Consider the following 16,668-nt stretch of genomic DNA (forward strand, 5'->3'; position numbering starts at 1 on the left):
GGTCATATCAATCTGTCCACATGGAGTGCGAGTGGGGGGAGCTCAAGTCCATTGGTTCTCGATAACAATACAAACACGACTCCTTGTCAAAAAGGTGTCAGTTTTGTTGCCAGATAAAAGGGTAAAAAACCAATGATCATATTTTGCTCCTGGCAAATGAGGTTTCCAATGTTGTGTAAATGCTTCACCCCGAGCTCTCATACTCTGATGGTGGTGCATTGTCTTTGAGTTGTGCGCCTTTTGACGTCATCAGGTCCAACACCAATGTGAGACTGGGCTCTAAGGAAAGCTGTCTCGGGTGTGGACCAATCAATTTCAAGGACAGTGCCACATACATTATCAGAGTTGTTGTTTTGTGTTTGCGTTCCGACCGCAGGTATTGTGGTCAATGTAAACACGACTCCTTGTCAAAAAGGTGTCAGTTTTGTTGCCAGATAAAAGGGTAAAAAAAACAATTATCATATTTTAGCTCCTGGCAAAGGAGGCTCCAATGGTCTTATTGGTTCTACCTCCAGGCTGCCAAGTCACAGAGGATGTTGCCAATGCGGTGCCAACTCTGGATGCCAGAGGGTGTTGCAGTTCGCGGGGGCAAAACATGTGCAGGGTGGATGAGTGGCAGGTGATGAACACGGGCACGAGAGCAGAGGGCCGAGATAGGAGAGCAGCAAGCTGCAGACGCTCACCGATGCAAGGCGACGCGAGTGTCAGAACCAACTATTTGATGCACGCCAACGACACGCTCACGTCACACTGAGGCTGATCGAGTGAACAAAAACTGTAAATTGGAGGCAGAAAAAGCAACGACACAAACGAGTAAGGTAAATGAAAGAAGACGAAAACTTTATTTTCGAATCAAATCGCGGTCCTCTACATTTGGAAAACGGATCGATTCACTGCGAGGAATGAATCGGGACTCAAAAATGTAGCCACTGTGTGCAACACAAGAGGATTTTTTAACATCCACAGGTTAGAGAAATCATCGGTAAATTAACACGTTATATCAGGACTAATGCTTCTTGTTTGACATAAGTGTCTTCTAGTGCTGCATAAATAATACTGTGTAGGAACCTCCTGGTTATTACACCACCAGCCCACAGGGGATTATTGTTGTGTCAGTCCGTCGTGCATCCACAAATGGGAGGGATGGGACTGGGTGGGGAGGGGAGGGTGGGGAGGGGCTGGGTGGGGAGGGGCTGGGTGGGGAGGGGCTGGGTGGGTAGGGGATGGGTGGGGAGGGGAGGGTGAGGAGGGGAGGGTGGGGAGGGGCTGGGTGGGGAGGGGCTGGTCACCCCGTGGTGTCCTTATAAACTCAACGTTTCACCTACTCACCCCGGCTTGTGCCTGCCCTCACAGTCGTGCATATTGTGCTGAATACACCACGTGGTGCTGAATACACCACGTGGTGCTGAACACACCACGTGGTGGTGCCGCCGTTGTTGACCCTGGCCATTGACCGAGCAACCCAACACGTTCCTACTAGCTCCCTCCCTCCGCAGGAGAATGTTGTAACAGAGAGCGTCCAATGGCACTTGGAGCGTGACGAGACATTGCTCAGCACGAGCCCGATGAGCTGTGTAGACGTGCCAGCCGCAATGCAATCTGCTGCAGCTGTGGACCAATTTGGTTGAACCACAACGATACATCACAAAGCTTCCAAATTGACTTACGGCCGGCGACTTGGCTGAGGCGAGTGAGACGTGGGAAACCGTGCGCGGCACTCGGCACGTGGGGGCGCAGTTAAAAGTGAACACGTGAATGACATTAACAAAACAACTTATTTGGTTCTTTCGGTAAAGTCACCACGTAGAATGAGATTAAAATAATAAATTGATAAAATAAAATAAAATTCTCACGACGTTTCGGCCACAACACGAGCGGCCTTCATCAGGTGAAGGGACGAGACTGTCTGGAGGACAGCGCTGGAGCGAACACAGCCAAGCTCAGACCGCGACCTTTAAGCTGTGTGAGAAGAAACAGAGGGCCTTGACAAAGGAATTAGCATTGGATGTGTATGCTTTGACTTTAACATAGCCATTTCTGTGACCAGTCACAAGCTAATCACTCAGCTATTTCAATCCTAAATTCAATGCTAATTCCTTTGTCAAGGCGCTCTGTTTCTTCTCACACAGCTTAAAGGTCGCGGTCTGAGCTTGGCTGTGTTCGCTCCAGCGCTGTCCTCCAGACAGTCTCGTCCCTTCACCTGATGAAGGCCGCTTGTGTCGGGGCCAAAACGTCGTGAGAATTTTATTGTTATTTTATTTTATAAATTTATTATTTTATTCTCATTCTACGTGGTGACTTTACCGAAAGAACCAAAGAAGATGAATCCTTGCAGTCACGAAAGCTTTAAGTCGAAAATTAACAAAACAACTGGCACAGACGCGGCACACACCAACTACAACAACGACAACAACAAAACAATCGGCATTCACACCTGTGCATTCCCCCAGTTCGGCGTGGACCGGGGGGGTATCACCGAGGGCAACGCCGAGTGGACCGCCCGTGTCAGAGGAGGCGTGGAGGCGGCGGCGGCGTCGTCGGCGGCGCCCTCCGGGCGAAAGGTTTCCCCGGAGAAACGGCCGCCGGGCCGAACTCGAAGCTGCAACGAGGAGAACGATAAAACCCACCAATCGCTGTGAGAATTTCGATTTAAAGCTTTCGTGACTGCAAGGATTCATCTTCTTTTGTTCTTTCGGTAAAGTCACCACGTAGAATGATAATAAAATAATAAAATAAAACAATAAAATTATCGCGACGTTTCAGCCACAACACAAGTGGCCTTCTTCAGGTGAAGGGAACAGACCTGACAAAGCCTCAACTTTAGCACCACGGATAGCAACGAGCTATGAACTCGTCCGTCTGAACGGGGCTCGTAGCTATCCATGGTGCTGAAGTTGAGGCTCTGTCGTCCCGACAGGTCCGTTCCTTTCACATGAAGAAGGCCACTTGTGTTGTGGCCGAAACGTCGTGAGAATTTTATTGTGTTATTTTATTTTATTAATTTATTATTTTATTCTCATTCTACGAGGTGACTTTACCAAAAGAACCAAAGAAGACGCCGTGAGAGCCGCGAGGCTCGCGATACTTTTGGTGGCCTTGTTTTAAGATTGATTTTTGACTTTCTGCCAGGGTGACGATCTCTGAATTAATTTAAGACCGGCTGCATTTGAAAAAACGCGAATATGTCGCGATCGGCCGTGTTCTAAATGGTCTCCCCTCCCACGGCTAACCGATCCTTCATAATCCTGCAATGCCAGAACTGCGCTCCTGCGCATGAGATCATCTCCATCTGGCTCCACGGTCACTGCTAAAGGGGAGCGTTTTCTCCTTTGGGTGCCATTCCATCAATCAAGTCTTGTGCGAATGCTATCATCCTACGTCATCCTGGCCAAGAGCCCCTCTTGCTTTGAAGTCAACAAGATGCCACTTTATTTATCCCAAGCTCCAACAGCTTCATCTTGACCCGCGCTGGTTCCGTCAACCCAACCGAGAACGGCTCAAAGCTCGGTGGGAGGGGGTCACCTCCGCTCGTCGCCGCGACCTCTCACCCCGCTGATGAAGGCCGCTTGTATTATGGCCGAAACGTCGTGAGAATTTTTATTGTGTTATTTTATTTTATCAATTTATTATTTTATTCTCATTCTACGTGGTGGTGACTTTACCGAAATAACCAAAGAAGATGAATCCTTGCAGTCACGAAAGCTTTAAATCGAAATTTAATCGCCTCTACGGGGAGGGATTCCACACAACCTTAAGATCATTCAACAGACTCCGGGATAAGAAGGCTCAACTAATCGAGTCTCTCACCTTTCTGAAGAGATGCCGCGACTCTAAGAGCTTAAAGGTCGCGATCTGAGCGTGGCTGTGTTCGCTCCAGCGCTGTCCTCCAGACAGTCTCGTCCCTTCACCTGATGAAGGCCGCTTGTGTTGTGGCCGAAACGTCGTGAGAATTTTTATTGTGTTATTTTAATTTATCAATTTATAATTTTATTCTCATTCTACGTGGTGGTGACTTTACCGTAAGAACCAAAGAAGATGAATCCTCGCAGTCACGAAAGCTTCAAATCGAAACTCTCACCCCGGGTCGAGCTCCCCGGGCGTGCGGCCACCGGGGCCGTGGCACGCCGGCCGGAGCGCGATGAGCCGCTGGTTCACGAGCGCCGGGGGGGTCGACGCCCCCGGCGACGTCGGTCAGCCGATCCGGGTCGCCGGTCGTGTCGTAGGCTTGGACAAACTCCTGTGGGGGGGGGGGGGGGGGGCGGGCAGCGAGGAGGTGCAGACAAATATTCTTCGGGTCTTTCGGTAAAGTCGACGCTGGTAGAACGATAAAATGATAACATAAATTAAGTGAACAAAAAAAATATGATAATTGGTTTTTTACCCTTTTATCTGGCAACAAAACTGACACCTTTTTTACGAGGAATCATGTTTACATTGACCACAATACCTACGGTCAGAACGCAAGATAAAAGGTGTTGTATATGAGCCTTTTCCAAAATTGATATTAACAATAATATTTGCGTTATATATATTTTTTTAACAAACAAAAAAAATAATCAATAAAACCCGTAAGCCAGGCACACGAAAAACCAGATGTCGATCATAAACAGAGCATTAAAAAAATAAAGAAATAATAAAACTCTCGAGGCGAGGATGTTAGCAGCTATCTGCGAAGATCTCCAGATGAACAAGAGTTTGATATGCCCTAAGGGAGGTCACGCAGAGGGAAGCCCTCCGCAAGCCGGAAACGAGGACGCCCACGGGTTAAACCATATATTTTTTTTCCTTTGTCATTAAAACAACGGTTCAAATTTTAAATGCAATAACAAGAATGAGCTAAAGTTAGCGGTCCTCGCGCTCACTCCAATCAAGACGAGGCCACCAGATACATCAGTGAATTATTATCCAATAATTAATTCGCTATCAAATGATTTTCACCTTTAATACTTTTACTGTTAAAACAAAGCTTGGAGACAAAATACCGAGTCACATCAAAGGTTATCGAGAAGGAATGAGGCGAACGGGCAAACTTACGAAAGAGTTTAAACAATATCCCAAGCAACCCCGACCACTTTTGTCTCTCTCACAGTGCGGAGAAGCAGGAATTACACCTTATCACAAGGGGCCATCTGGAAAAGCCAGCCGGGTTTGATGAGGAGACACACCCCACCCCACACACGGCAACCAGGCAAACAAGTTTTAAAGAAAATTGCAATATAACATTAATAATAACGTGTTAACCTTAAACGATATTCCATTATAGAACCTTACAGAACCAAGGGATATGGATTCCAACATTCTGGAAACGGACCTCTTAAACTCAGGATGAAAATTATTTTTCTTTCTAATAACTCTATCATATCAATGCGAACCTCGGTAACCCGAGAGGGGTGTCGGGAGGACGTAGTTACAAACACGAGTCTTGGCGAACATGGGACCACCTGGTATTTGAGAAATATAAAGTCCAAAGTATAAAGAGATAGGTACTCCCGACCACCTTTGTCTCTCCCGAAGAGCGCGAGAGAGGAATTTCACGCCAGGGCAAACAGATCGTTATCGCAGGAGCCATCTGTACACACACACGAACTCACACACACAGATCCCACCCCCCCCCCCCCCTTTTCCACTGCGCAGAGAGAATTGTCTTTGAATATAACGGTCAGCCGCATTTTCAAAAGTCAGTGAAGTTAAGTCAAGAGTCAAGACAGATCAGCGAGTCAAGACGTCCACAGGACGAGCAGTCGCATGGAGCGGCTGGCTCCGAGCCTCGCTGAGTAGCGAGGATCGCATGAGTCGCGATGTATCAACAAAAGTGAGTCATACAGCAGTGGAGGAAACCTGCTGTCAGCGAACCAGCACGGGCGCGTTCGCACACTTCAACAGAGAGAGCACGTGCGACTCAACTCACTCAGCAAAAGAAAAACTTGACCTGTCGCCCGCGAGCGCAGCGTCAGATACTACAGCAGCGGAAAGAGCGCGCACCGGCGCAGCTCATCCAGCAGTGGAGGAAACTGCTGTCAGCGAATCAGCACGGGCGCGTTCGCGCATCTTCAAGGAGAAAGAGCGCGGCCAGCAACGCCAAGCAAGAGCGTGCAGCAGCTCGGCCAGCAGTGGAGAGAAACTGCTATCAGCGAACCAGCACGGGCGCGTTCGCGCATCTTCAAGGAGAGGGAGCGCGCGCCACCAGCGTGCCATCAGCACCAGCATCAGCACCAGCGCGTGCCAACAGCGCGCCACCAGCGTGCCACCAGCACCAGCGCGTGCCAACAGCGTGCCACCAGCGTGCTACAGCGCGCAACTTCGCGTCACCAGGGCTGAGGGGGAAGCGGGCCCGCACTCAACACCCATCGGCGCGACGACGGCGAGCGTCGTGCTGACTCATCCAGCCAGCGGTGGACAGAAACTGGCAGTCGTTCGTATGCCCCTCCCCCACACTCCCTCCTCACTCCCCCACCGCTACACAACGAACAAACATTTTTTTGACAAGGAAATCAACCTAGGCGTTTGCTCAACGCAAGAAATCAACAACCCTCCCATTAAACATACAAGACTCATGATAACTGCGTCAACTATTAGCTTATAACGAAAAACATCGCCACCCATTGAGCTACGTTGATGAGGCAATCAGAATTATTTCAGTCGAACGCTTTAATTGCATAATCGTTGATGAATCAATGAACGAACATCGCCGTGGTACTGTGCTGACGATTTCAAGCATAATAATTTCGCATATCAGAATGTGTTAAGGATTGGATACGAATCAAAGACCGAGTGCCGTGTTGTGTAATCATTCAAGAATACGAGTTTGCATATTATAAGGTTAAGGTTTTGATAGAATAGTTCGCTTGTTTTTAATCTCTCTCTCAACAACCGATCGATTGCGTTACGCGTCGGGAATTAACCACAGGTGCCGCTATCGAGGTGAAACAACGCAATCGTGATGGTATCATGTTAACGCTGTGTTGAAATTCCAACATCCCGAGATTGAGTTTTCATATTATCCAAAAATTTAAGTTAGCTAGAAAATAAAATTGATCAAAGCAGAAGGTTTGTGTGTGATTCTTCCTGAAATTCTGCATAATATTGTTCTGCGTATGAGATCTGAATCCTGGGGACCTATCATAAGCACACTATCACCACACATAATCCATAACACACATAATTCATAATGTTCAATCGAGAGTAATCGTATCCTTATCGATAATACGGAATTAAAGAGCAGAGTCGAATCGACTCTCTCTCTCATTCACGCTCACAACGCCTGCGTCACTGCATACGATTAATTGCGTTATTCCAATTCATAACACAATCCTCGTCACCGAGGCTCGACCTGATAATTCATAACGACCTGCATTATCATAACCACGCCCACTCGCATAAATTAATATGATTATCTCTCGAATCAGCATAATTTATGTGCATAATTACACTGATTAACATAATTTCGGAAAAATTATGCAAATCTCAAATTTCATTTAATTTTAATTATTTTCAGCAATTTTCATAACACCTATATATACAACAAAGGGTAAAAAAACAATTATCATATTTTGTTACTGGCAAATGAGGTTTCCAACGGTGTAAAAAAATATATCGCCACATTTCGATCGCAACGCGAGCAAGCAAATCGTCGTCAGGATAAGAGGAGTGGGGGGAATCTGCCGTGCCGCTGTGCTTGGGGATTGCTGCGTTGCATTAAGCGGCGAGCTCAAAATCATTCGCCCACGAAAGCCTCTTTCTTCTTCATGTATGTCTCTGTGCTTGGGAAGTCGGTGGCAATATCCCAGCCGTGTCCATGTGGCGTTCCACGCCATCGTCAAATACCACATACACACCATTCAACTTCCACGTCAACTGCCTCAGACGCAAGCATCGCGTTGTTGTTTATTAAAGTAGATTCCGCTTACAACATTGGGCCATATTGTTAGCTCTTTCGGTAAAGTCACGTTGAAGGGAAACAATAAAATAATAAAATATATATAAAACAATCTTTTATTGTTATTATTGATGGAACCAGTGCAGATCAAGATGTTTATTGTTTCCCTTCAACGTGACTTTACCGAAAGAGCTAAGAATATGAATTACTGCAGTCACGAAAGCTTTAAATCAAAATTCAACATTGGGCCAATTGAGATGATTTTTTTTTTCACTTGAAAGGAAACCGCAATGCCCGGAGAAAGCCCCGACGCACAAGGGGAGAATCCTTAATCGCTAAACTTGTTAACCTACTTGCTGTACCGCCTCCAAATGGCACATCGCTTTCCATGTGGTGCACTAGAAACTCGGAGCAGAATTTCTTTAATACAATATTTTAATGTATTCAGAGTTGGCGATCTACAATAAAAAAAATTACTCTTAAAAACATGTTATGTTACTTGCACTGTTAAAAATAGTTGTCGTTAATTCCCCCATTCGAACCAGCACTGAGCAGCTCTCTGTCTCGGTAAACAATGGAGGTGGAATAATTTAATAACGTAGTTTTAATGTCATCAGGCCTGGAAGGGACGATGTTCTAAATAAATGTACAACCTTCTCATTGCGAGTCAAGAGCGAATAACCGCAGCGATACCCAAAAGATCACTGCACCAGGATCTGTGGCTTTCTCCATTTGCCAACGCCAGGCAGATCACACTGCCCTTAGACAAAGCGTGAGGTTGCCTTGTTACGCCTCTTGAGCAGTGTGTGCGCGCCTATGTGGGGTAGCTGCTGGCGCAGCGGGTTATCGCACTCTGCTACGAACCCGGCGACCCGAGTTCAATTCCCACTCGTGAGCAAAAAACCTTGGCGGATATCTGACGGGTCTTGAAGTCGACTCAGCCTCAAAGAAGTGCCCGCTACAATGTGTAAACATCACCACTGGGGTGACATTGAAGGAGGCCCGGGCGTGTCGCTGGCCCACCCACCCCCTCACGTGCCATGCCAGGCCTTCATTAGGCGGTCGTGAGCACCGCTTGCCCCAAACGTCTATTGTGGCTATATGGGGGATCTTAGCAATGCATATGTGCCAACGCCTGCCTCCGTTGGGATGGGGGTGGGTGGGGGGTTGTGGTGCGTTTCATCACCTCCGTGTCGGCGAACTCGCAGTACTGCAGGTTGGCGGAATGGGAGAGGGTGCGCACACATGCGCACGTGTCGCCGGTCGAGTCCTCGCGCACGCAGTCTGGGAAGCGGTGCTGGGAATGGAACCGTGCAACATTACCGCGAGATGAACGCCTGCGACTGCCAAGATAGTGCAAAATACGTCTCCCCCTGCCTCGTAGCCTCACATCCATTCATTCTCTAAAGGGAGGTCTGATGACCAAATAGTTCAAGGTTAAGAGGTACGGCACCTTATAATGTTTACTTCCTCGTGCTAGACCTCGCAGCTGTCGCGCGGCGAGCACGTGGTGCGCGTTCATTTTCATTGAATCGGCAAATCATTCAATAAATTAATTGTTAAACCACGTTTACAAAAATGTATATTGATCGCCTTCAAAATGACACCCCACATGAATTTAATCATTTTTAAGTTTTTGTGCCAGTTAAAAGGGTAAAACCTATTACTATATCTTGTTACTGGCAAAGGAGGTCTCATAATGTAATTGCTCACCCCGAGCCCTCAATACTCTGATAGTGCGCTGTTTTTGAGTTGTACGCCTTTTGGCGTCTTCTGGTCCAACACCAGTGGAGACTAGGCTCTAAGAAAAGCCGTCTCGGGTGTGGACCAATCAAATTCAAGGACAGTGCCAATATTATTATCAGAGTTGTCTCTTTTGTTTGCATTTTGACTGCTTGTGTTGTGGTTATTGCAAACATGATGCCTTGAATAAAGGTGTCAGTTTTTGTGCCTGTTAAAAGGGTAAAACCTATTACTACATTTTTAAGTTGTCCAATTTGTGAAAATGCCCACCACAACACTGCCTTGCGTTTGCCGTAACTAGACAAGGCGACATTTTTTCACAAGTAAATACGTCATGGGCATGAGCCCTAAAACGTACGGCGTGTGGCTGGGAGAAAGAAAATCTCACGAGGGACAACAACAACAACATCGCACCACTCACTTCAGCCTCGCCTCCCCTTTCGTCCTGTGCACCTTTCTCTCTTCTCGTTCCGCCGCCGTCGCCGCCGGATACTTCGTCATGGAACTGCGCGGCGGGGTTGTCAAGGCCCGGACGGTCGCGCTCCGAGGGCGACAGAAGCGGCTCGGAGTCGCCGGCATCGGAGGGGCGTGCGGCGTGACGCCGGATTGCGTCTGCGGGGTCCGCCTGCTTTCTCCTGGACTTGAACCCGCACGGGCGGTTTCTCCTCGCCTGCCGCCGGTCTCTCGGCCTCCGCTCAAGCGGGCCGCCGCCGTCGGCACCGTCTCCGTTCGGCCCCGCCGCTTTGGCACGATCCAACGGCTTCGCCATCGACTGCATCTCGCCACCCTGCACTGGCGGAAGCTTGGTTGACTCCGAGTCCGCCGGTGACGTCACGGGAGCTTTCGGAGGGCCCTGAGGTCTCACGGGTGCCTTGCGGACGCTGCCGTTTATCTTCTCGAGAAGTTTGGGCTCCGATTTGTTTACCTGCGGCCTCTCCATAACGGGTTTGGGTTTCGGAGGAGGGAGCGACTTCTTGCGTGTCCTCTCGATGTCTTGGCTCGTTATGTTGGCGCACGTGAGTGGATTCATATTCCCCCCCGCATCCGTGGATTTTACACGGGGCGTGGTGCTTGGAATAAGCTGAGCTTCATCGCTCGTTGTGCCATACCGAGGCTGGCCCTCGTCATCGTCGCTCTCGGGTGGCGATGTCAATGACGGCAATGACACCTGCCGCGGCGTTTCGTTGCGCGATTCCAAAGTGCGGCCACTCTTGTAGTCGTCTTCAACCACAGCCTTCGTCTCCAAAACTTTGGTGAAAAACGTCTTCAGATATTCCTTCTGTCGGTGAAAATGCGGCTGTGCGGGTGCGGCAATGGACTCAGCTCCGATCTCATTCGCAATACGGCTGCCCTTGGGGAAAAGCTCTCTTGCCAGCGCATTTTCCAGAAACTCTGCGGAGCTGTCAGTGATGGCCACGAGCAGAACTGGAATGGCCTCTGTTACGTCGGAGAGGAATGCTCGAAGCATTGCAAAGGAAGCTTTTCTTTTGGCAGAATACACCAAAACGTAGCCATGGGTGAGCTCTTCTCGCTTCAGCATTGCTGCGTGGTAAGAGATGACGGTAACCTTGATCCTTCTGCTCTGCATTCCCACAGACATTTCTAGATTCATGCAGTCGTTGCCAGCAGGATGCCCACTGCTGCAGAATTCCATAAAGGGCGTTAGGACCGTGCCAATGTTGAAAGGGTCTCCACACATCAGACACATGGTGATGTTCACGTCGGGCGCGCCAGACTCTGGGCTGCTGAATTGGTCGGGCAGAAGGGTCGTGTTCTGGCAAGCATTTACGATCTGACTCAGGGCACATTTGATCTGTGTTTCATGGAATTGTTTTGGAGATGACATCTCAGAAGAGCAATCGATAAAAGAGACTTGTAGCTTGTCGGCCGCATGCTGGGCTTGCTGTCGTAGCAAAGGCAGCTTTCTGTCTGTAACGTCCTTCTGATTTGCCAGCATCAAAGCAACAGGAATGCAGCTCGAGAGGCCATCCTTCTTTATGAAGGACGCACAAGAATTCACTCTTCCTAGGCTGTCCACGATGTAATTTAACGATTTCAATGAGTTGAAAGCACACAGACATCCGCTGGGCTGAGAAACGTTACTCTGCATGATGTTTGCAAAGCCCGTCACATCTCCATCCATTGCTTTCAGTTCCAACTCATAAACCTTCCCATTCACCGTAAACTCATTTCCGGCCGATTGCTGTTTGATTTCGCTGCAAAGTTTGCTTGCGAGGCCATCTCTACCGAATATTATGACATCAAATGCATCCGCACTGTCAAAATTGATTAAAGATTCCGAACGTTTGCTTACCAATTTGGGAATAGCACTTGAGAGAAGCAGCGGAATTTGCAGGTCAGTGCACTTATCTTTACTGAAGCAAGACTCCCTGGTTGGGTGACGAACAGAGAACACGTGTTTCAGGATCAGCGCATCTCTCAAGGCAGGCGCCCACTTGAGCGCCTCGTGGCGACCGTCACGTTCCAGGTCCTGGTGAATCTCCGCTATCTCGTCGCGGTCAAACGCTTCGTTTCTGTCCACGCCGGCGAACGTTTCCGAGCGCTCGAGGAGCAGCTCCTGGTATTCGTCTTTCGCTTCATCCGTCATCTTGCCTCGGCACTCTCGGTAGATTGAAACGCGCCCTCGCCCGCACGGCGTCCGCGAGCCCTCCTCGTCGATGAGGAACGACCGTGCGTCATCCCACGGCCTCCCTGGCAACACCTCGCCAGAATTCTCCAACGTGTCGCGAAGGGCTCCCTTCATTTCCTCCTTCTTCCTCAGCACCTGCAATTTCCGCACGTGGGCTTGGAAATGCGAAGGGCCGAACTCTCGCAAAAACGCAACGGGGACACGCCCGTCGGCGACGGCGTTGACGCGACCGCTGTCGGTCCAAACCCCATCGGACAGCTCGACAAACCACAATCCAAACTCTGGTTTCTTCCGCAAGAGCAGCAAAGCCTCGTTCCAGCTGAGGGATTCAATGTCCGTGATGTCAGGGACCAATGAGTCAAAAGCGTCGGGCAGAGAGCTGATGTATTGTGCCACCTTTCCTTCGATATGTGCAGCCTTCAAACGCGTGATGTGTTCTCGAAAGTAACTTTCAGCCCTGTTAGCACCCAGCAAGTCCACAAGCTGGACATACTCCGGGCAGCCATCCAGTTGCTTGCCGGTCACCTGCCAGGTCACGCGGTAGTCTGTGACAATTTTTGTCAACCGAGAATTATAATCCTTAATGGCACTTTGGTGGTGTTCCTTGACTTGCTTGGCGGCCTTCTCAAACGGCACCAACTTTGGCTTTCCTTTCGGCTTGTCAATCATCTGCGCAAGGGTCAGAAATGCTGCCGACACATTCACATTGTCACTTGCTGACGTCTCGACTATCGGCAGGCGAACTTTTTTCCCAGAGGCAAACGCTCGAAGTTCCTTCAGGTGCTGCTCATCCAACACGTCACACTTTGTGGCAACCAACAAAATGGGCTTCTTTAATTTCACAAGTTGCGACACCAACTCCTCCAGAAACCTCAACTGATCTCGCAGCGTTCTCTGCGCGGAAACGCTGACATCGAAGCACACCAAGAAGCCGTCAATGTGCAGCTTACCGTCGGGCATTGGATACTGCTCAAAATCTTGCTCGACTCCCAGTTGGTCAGTGCAAATGTACATGAGCTTTTCGGCCGAGGCGAGCCTGGTGGCGGCCGCGCGTTTGACGTAATGCCGGGAGTCGGAGCTCCTGTGTGGCTGGAAAGTGGCGTCGTCAACAAATTCGGTTTGTTCGACAACGTTGAAGGCGTACTCTCGTCCCCCGTCAGCGGTGCGCGTTGCCCCGCCCCAGTAAAGGTAGTGGTCGTTATTCACGACCCGACCGCCGAAATCAACTTGGCTCAGTATCGAAGTGTGTTCCGTGTGATAGTCGTCTGCTCTTGGCCTTGAGAACCTGTTGCTGAGGCACGACTTGCCTACTCCACAGCTTCCCTTCTCCTTCTCGGTCCCGGAAAGACCGACGACACTGATATTGTAGGTCCGCGTTTCCTTGCTGCCTTGACATCGCCGCGGTGCATGTGACATCGCACCGCTATTGCACGAGAACAAGGGCAGTTACGGTTCCGTGCGACACGTCGTGATGATTACTTTGGCTCTTTCGTTGCACTTGCAAACCAATATTTTCCCACGTGACTGGCGGTAATAGAAATTACTTGAACAAAAAAAATGTTCACCGACAACGAGGTCCTTTAAATGTTTTTTTTTTTTTCCAGATGAACAATTGTTTCTGAAAGACACAAAAAAACCACAGAGGACATTTAAAATATTTTTAAAAAAGAACGTTCCGCTTGCATTGAGAGATTAGTTATTTAACGCGGTGAAATTTAATGGAAATTAAACACGATTGTCACAATGATTATGTGACGGCAATGTTTAAAATACACCGATGATGTGCCGAGGTGAGCCCAGGAAAAATAAAACGTTGTTCTCAAACAAGCACATGTAAATCTGTGAGTACAGGCAGGGAGATGTCTGATCGCCTCATACCGGCACCAATAAATTCCCAGTTGGGACATCACAGTTGACGCTCTAACGGTAGACGTCACTACAAGACGTCAAACAAGCCTTTAGCAGGATTACAATGGTTTGATTTAAAGCTTTCGTGACTGCAGTAATTCATATTCTTAGCTCTTTCGGTAAAGGCACGTTGAAGGGAAACAATAAAATAATAAAATATATATAAAACAATAAAAATTATCACACCTGATGACGACCGTTTGTGTTATGGTCGAAACGTCGTGATAATTTTTATTGTTTTGTATATATTTTATTATTTTATTGTTTCCCTTCAACGTGACTTTACCGAAAGAGCTAAGAATAAGGATCACAATGGTTTTGTAACGTGGAACCGCACGTGAGGTAAATCGTACATCAGGATTTTAACAGAACTTTATTTTAAAACGCGCGCGCGTGTGCTAAGCCACGTGGCCTTCGTGCTAAGCCACGTGACCTTCGTGCTAAGCCACGTGACCTTCGTGCTAAGCCACGTGACCTTCGTGCTAAGCCACGTGACCTTCGTGCTGAGCCACGTGACCTTCGTGCTAAGCCACGTGGCCTTCGTGCTAAGCCACGTGACCTTCGTGCTAAGCCACGTGACCTTCGGTGGGCAGGGCTGCCTGGGAAATTAGCGGTGATGTTATTTGGGGTGGTACGGCACAAACGAACGCTCACCAAACAAAAAATATAACGAAATAAAATAAAAAAGGCCAAACATGTTTAGAACAAACCACCCCACCCCACCCTGCCTATCAGAGTTTCCCTGAAGAAGAAGAAACCGCTGTGGATACGTCTAAGAAGCTTGCGTTCTGCACATCGGCACAAATGCTGGCGTTATGTGGCAAGGCCCCTATCGCTGTCTGTGGGCTGACTTGCGTGTCGCTCTCTGCGTTGTTGACAGACAAGGACCCCTTGCTCACGCACGGTCAAGTTAAACAAATTCAATACGTGTCCAATGCAAAACATTTGGTGGATTATGAGCCGGGAAATCGCCTTTTGGTCAAACCTAAAGCACGGTAGAACAATGGTCCCACGATCAACGTCCTCATTGAGAAAAAAACACGAGTCAAAATGTATCACTTTAAAACAAGCTGCACTGGTCAAGTTTGTAAACAGTTGTCTTGGCAAATTTATTTAATTATTAACTTATTAATTAACTTAACCCCCCTCCTCCCTCGCGTGTGACCCTCACGTGACCCCCCCCCTCACGTGACCCCCCCTCCCCCCGCAGCCGGGGGTTGAGCAGACCTGGCGAGTAAACTCAACACGCAGCAGTAGCACCAGCAGTAGACACAACACGCAGCAGTAGACACAACACGCAGCAGTAGACACAACACGTAGTAGTAGACACAACACACAGCAGCAGCAGTAGACACAACACGTAGCAGTAGCAGCAGCAGTAGACACAACACGCAGCAGTAGACACAACACGCAGCAGTAGCAGCAGCAGTAGACACAACACACAGCAGCAGTAGACACAACACGCAGTAGCAGCAGCAGTAGACTCAACACGCAGCAGCAGCAGCAGTAGACACAACACGCAGCAGTAGACACAACACACAGCAGTAGACACAACACGCAGCAGTAGACACAACACGCAGCAGTAGCAGCAGCAGTAGACACAACACGCAGCAGTAGACACAACACGCAGCAGCAGCAGCAGTAGACACAACACGCAGCAGCAGCAGTAGACACAACACGCAGCAGTAGACACAACACGCAGCAGCAGCAGCAGTAGACACAACACGCAGCAGCAGCAGTAGACACAACACGCAGCAGTAGACACAACACGCAGCAGTAGCAGCAGTAGACTCAACACGCAGCAGCAGCAGCAGCAGTAGACACAACACGCAGCAGCAGTAGACACAACACGCAGCAGTAGACTCAACACGCAGCAGTAGCAGCAGCAGTAGACACAACACGCAGCAGTAGACACAACACGCAGCAGCAGGAGCAGGAGGAGCAGGAGCAGCAGCAGGAGGAGGTCACCTCAAGTGAATGTTTGACCACGAGGAGGCTGCTGCTGCTGTTTGTGAGGCGCGCGGTCACCGCCGCTAGGCCGAGATTTCTTCGCGCTGCACTTCCGGGTTGGCCCCGTTGGATCCCCGCCCACGATGGGCGCCGCGATTGGTCAGAATTCCCGACCCTCTTCGTCACCGTGGTGACGCGGCCCGTGTCACGTGGTTAAGGTTCATGAACTCTGCCGTTAGTGACGTTGATGAATTTTGTGGTTCCACCTTCAAGATATTTACATCACACTTTGTGTTTATTTGTTTAAATGTCTTCCCTGGCCGTGCAAATAATCAGAAAAACCATTATTAAGTTGTATGTTTTGTAAATTTCGTCCAATTATCGTGTTCAATTGTTCATTTTTCACCTCTATTAATGAGGTGACACACAGTATACACAGTGTACACACACAGTGTATACACACAGTATACACACAGTACACACACACACAGTACACACAGTGTACACACACACAGTGTATATACACGGTGTACACACACAC

At 48.9% G+C, this 16,668-nt stretch overlaps 1 protein-coding gene across 1 annotated transcript; it reads right to left on the reverse strand.

Moving 5' to 3' along the window:
* Window positions 1-2,179: 2,179 nt before the first annotated feature.
* On the reverse strand, window positions 2,180-16,238 carry LOC142912456 (rho GTPase-activating protein 5-like). The gene is made up of 5 exons (XM_076060655.1): window positions 16,146-16,238; window positions 10,041-13,887; window positions 9,063-9,173; window positions 4,079-4,237; window positions 2,180-2,599 (listed from the first exon to the last, which is right to left on the reverse strand). The coding sequence occupies exons 2-5, from the start codon at window positions 13,683-13,685 to the stop codon at window positions 2,429-2,431; spliced, it is 4,086 nt and encodes a 1,361-aa protein (XP_075916770.1). The 5' UTR covers window positions 13,686-13,887; window positions 16,146-16,238; the 3' UTR covers window positions 2,180-2,428.
* Window positions 16,239-16,668: the final 430 nt, after the last annotated feature.

This window comes from Petromyzon marinus, unplaced genomic scaffold, assembly GCF_048934315.1.
Source record: "Petromyzon marinus isolate PM22_M1 ecotype Great Lakes invasive population unplaced genomic scaffold, UKy_Petmar_22M1.pri1.0 PM_G_Scaffold_202, whole genome shotgun sequence".
Lineage (NCBI taxonomy): Eukaryota > Metazoa > Chordata > Hyperoartia > Petromyzontiformes > Petromyzontidae > Petromyzon > Petromyzon marinus.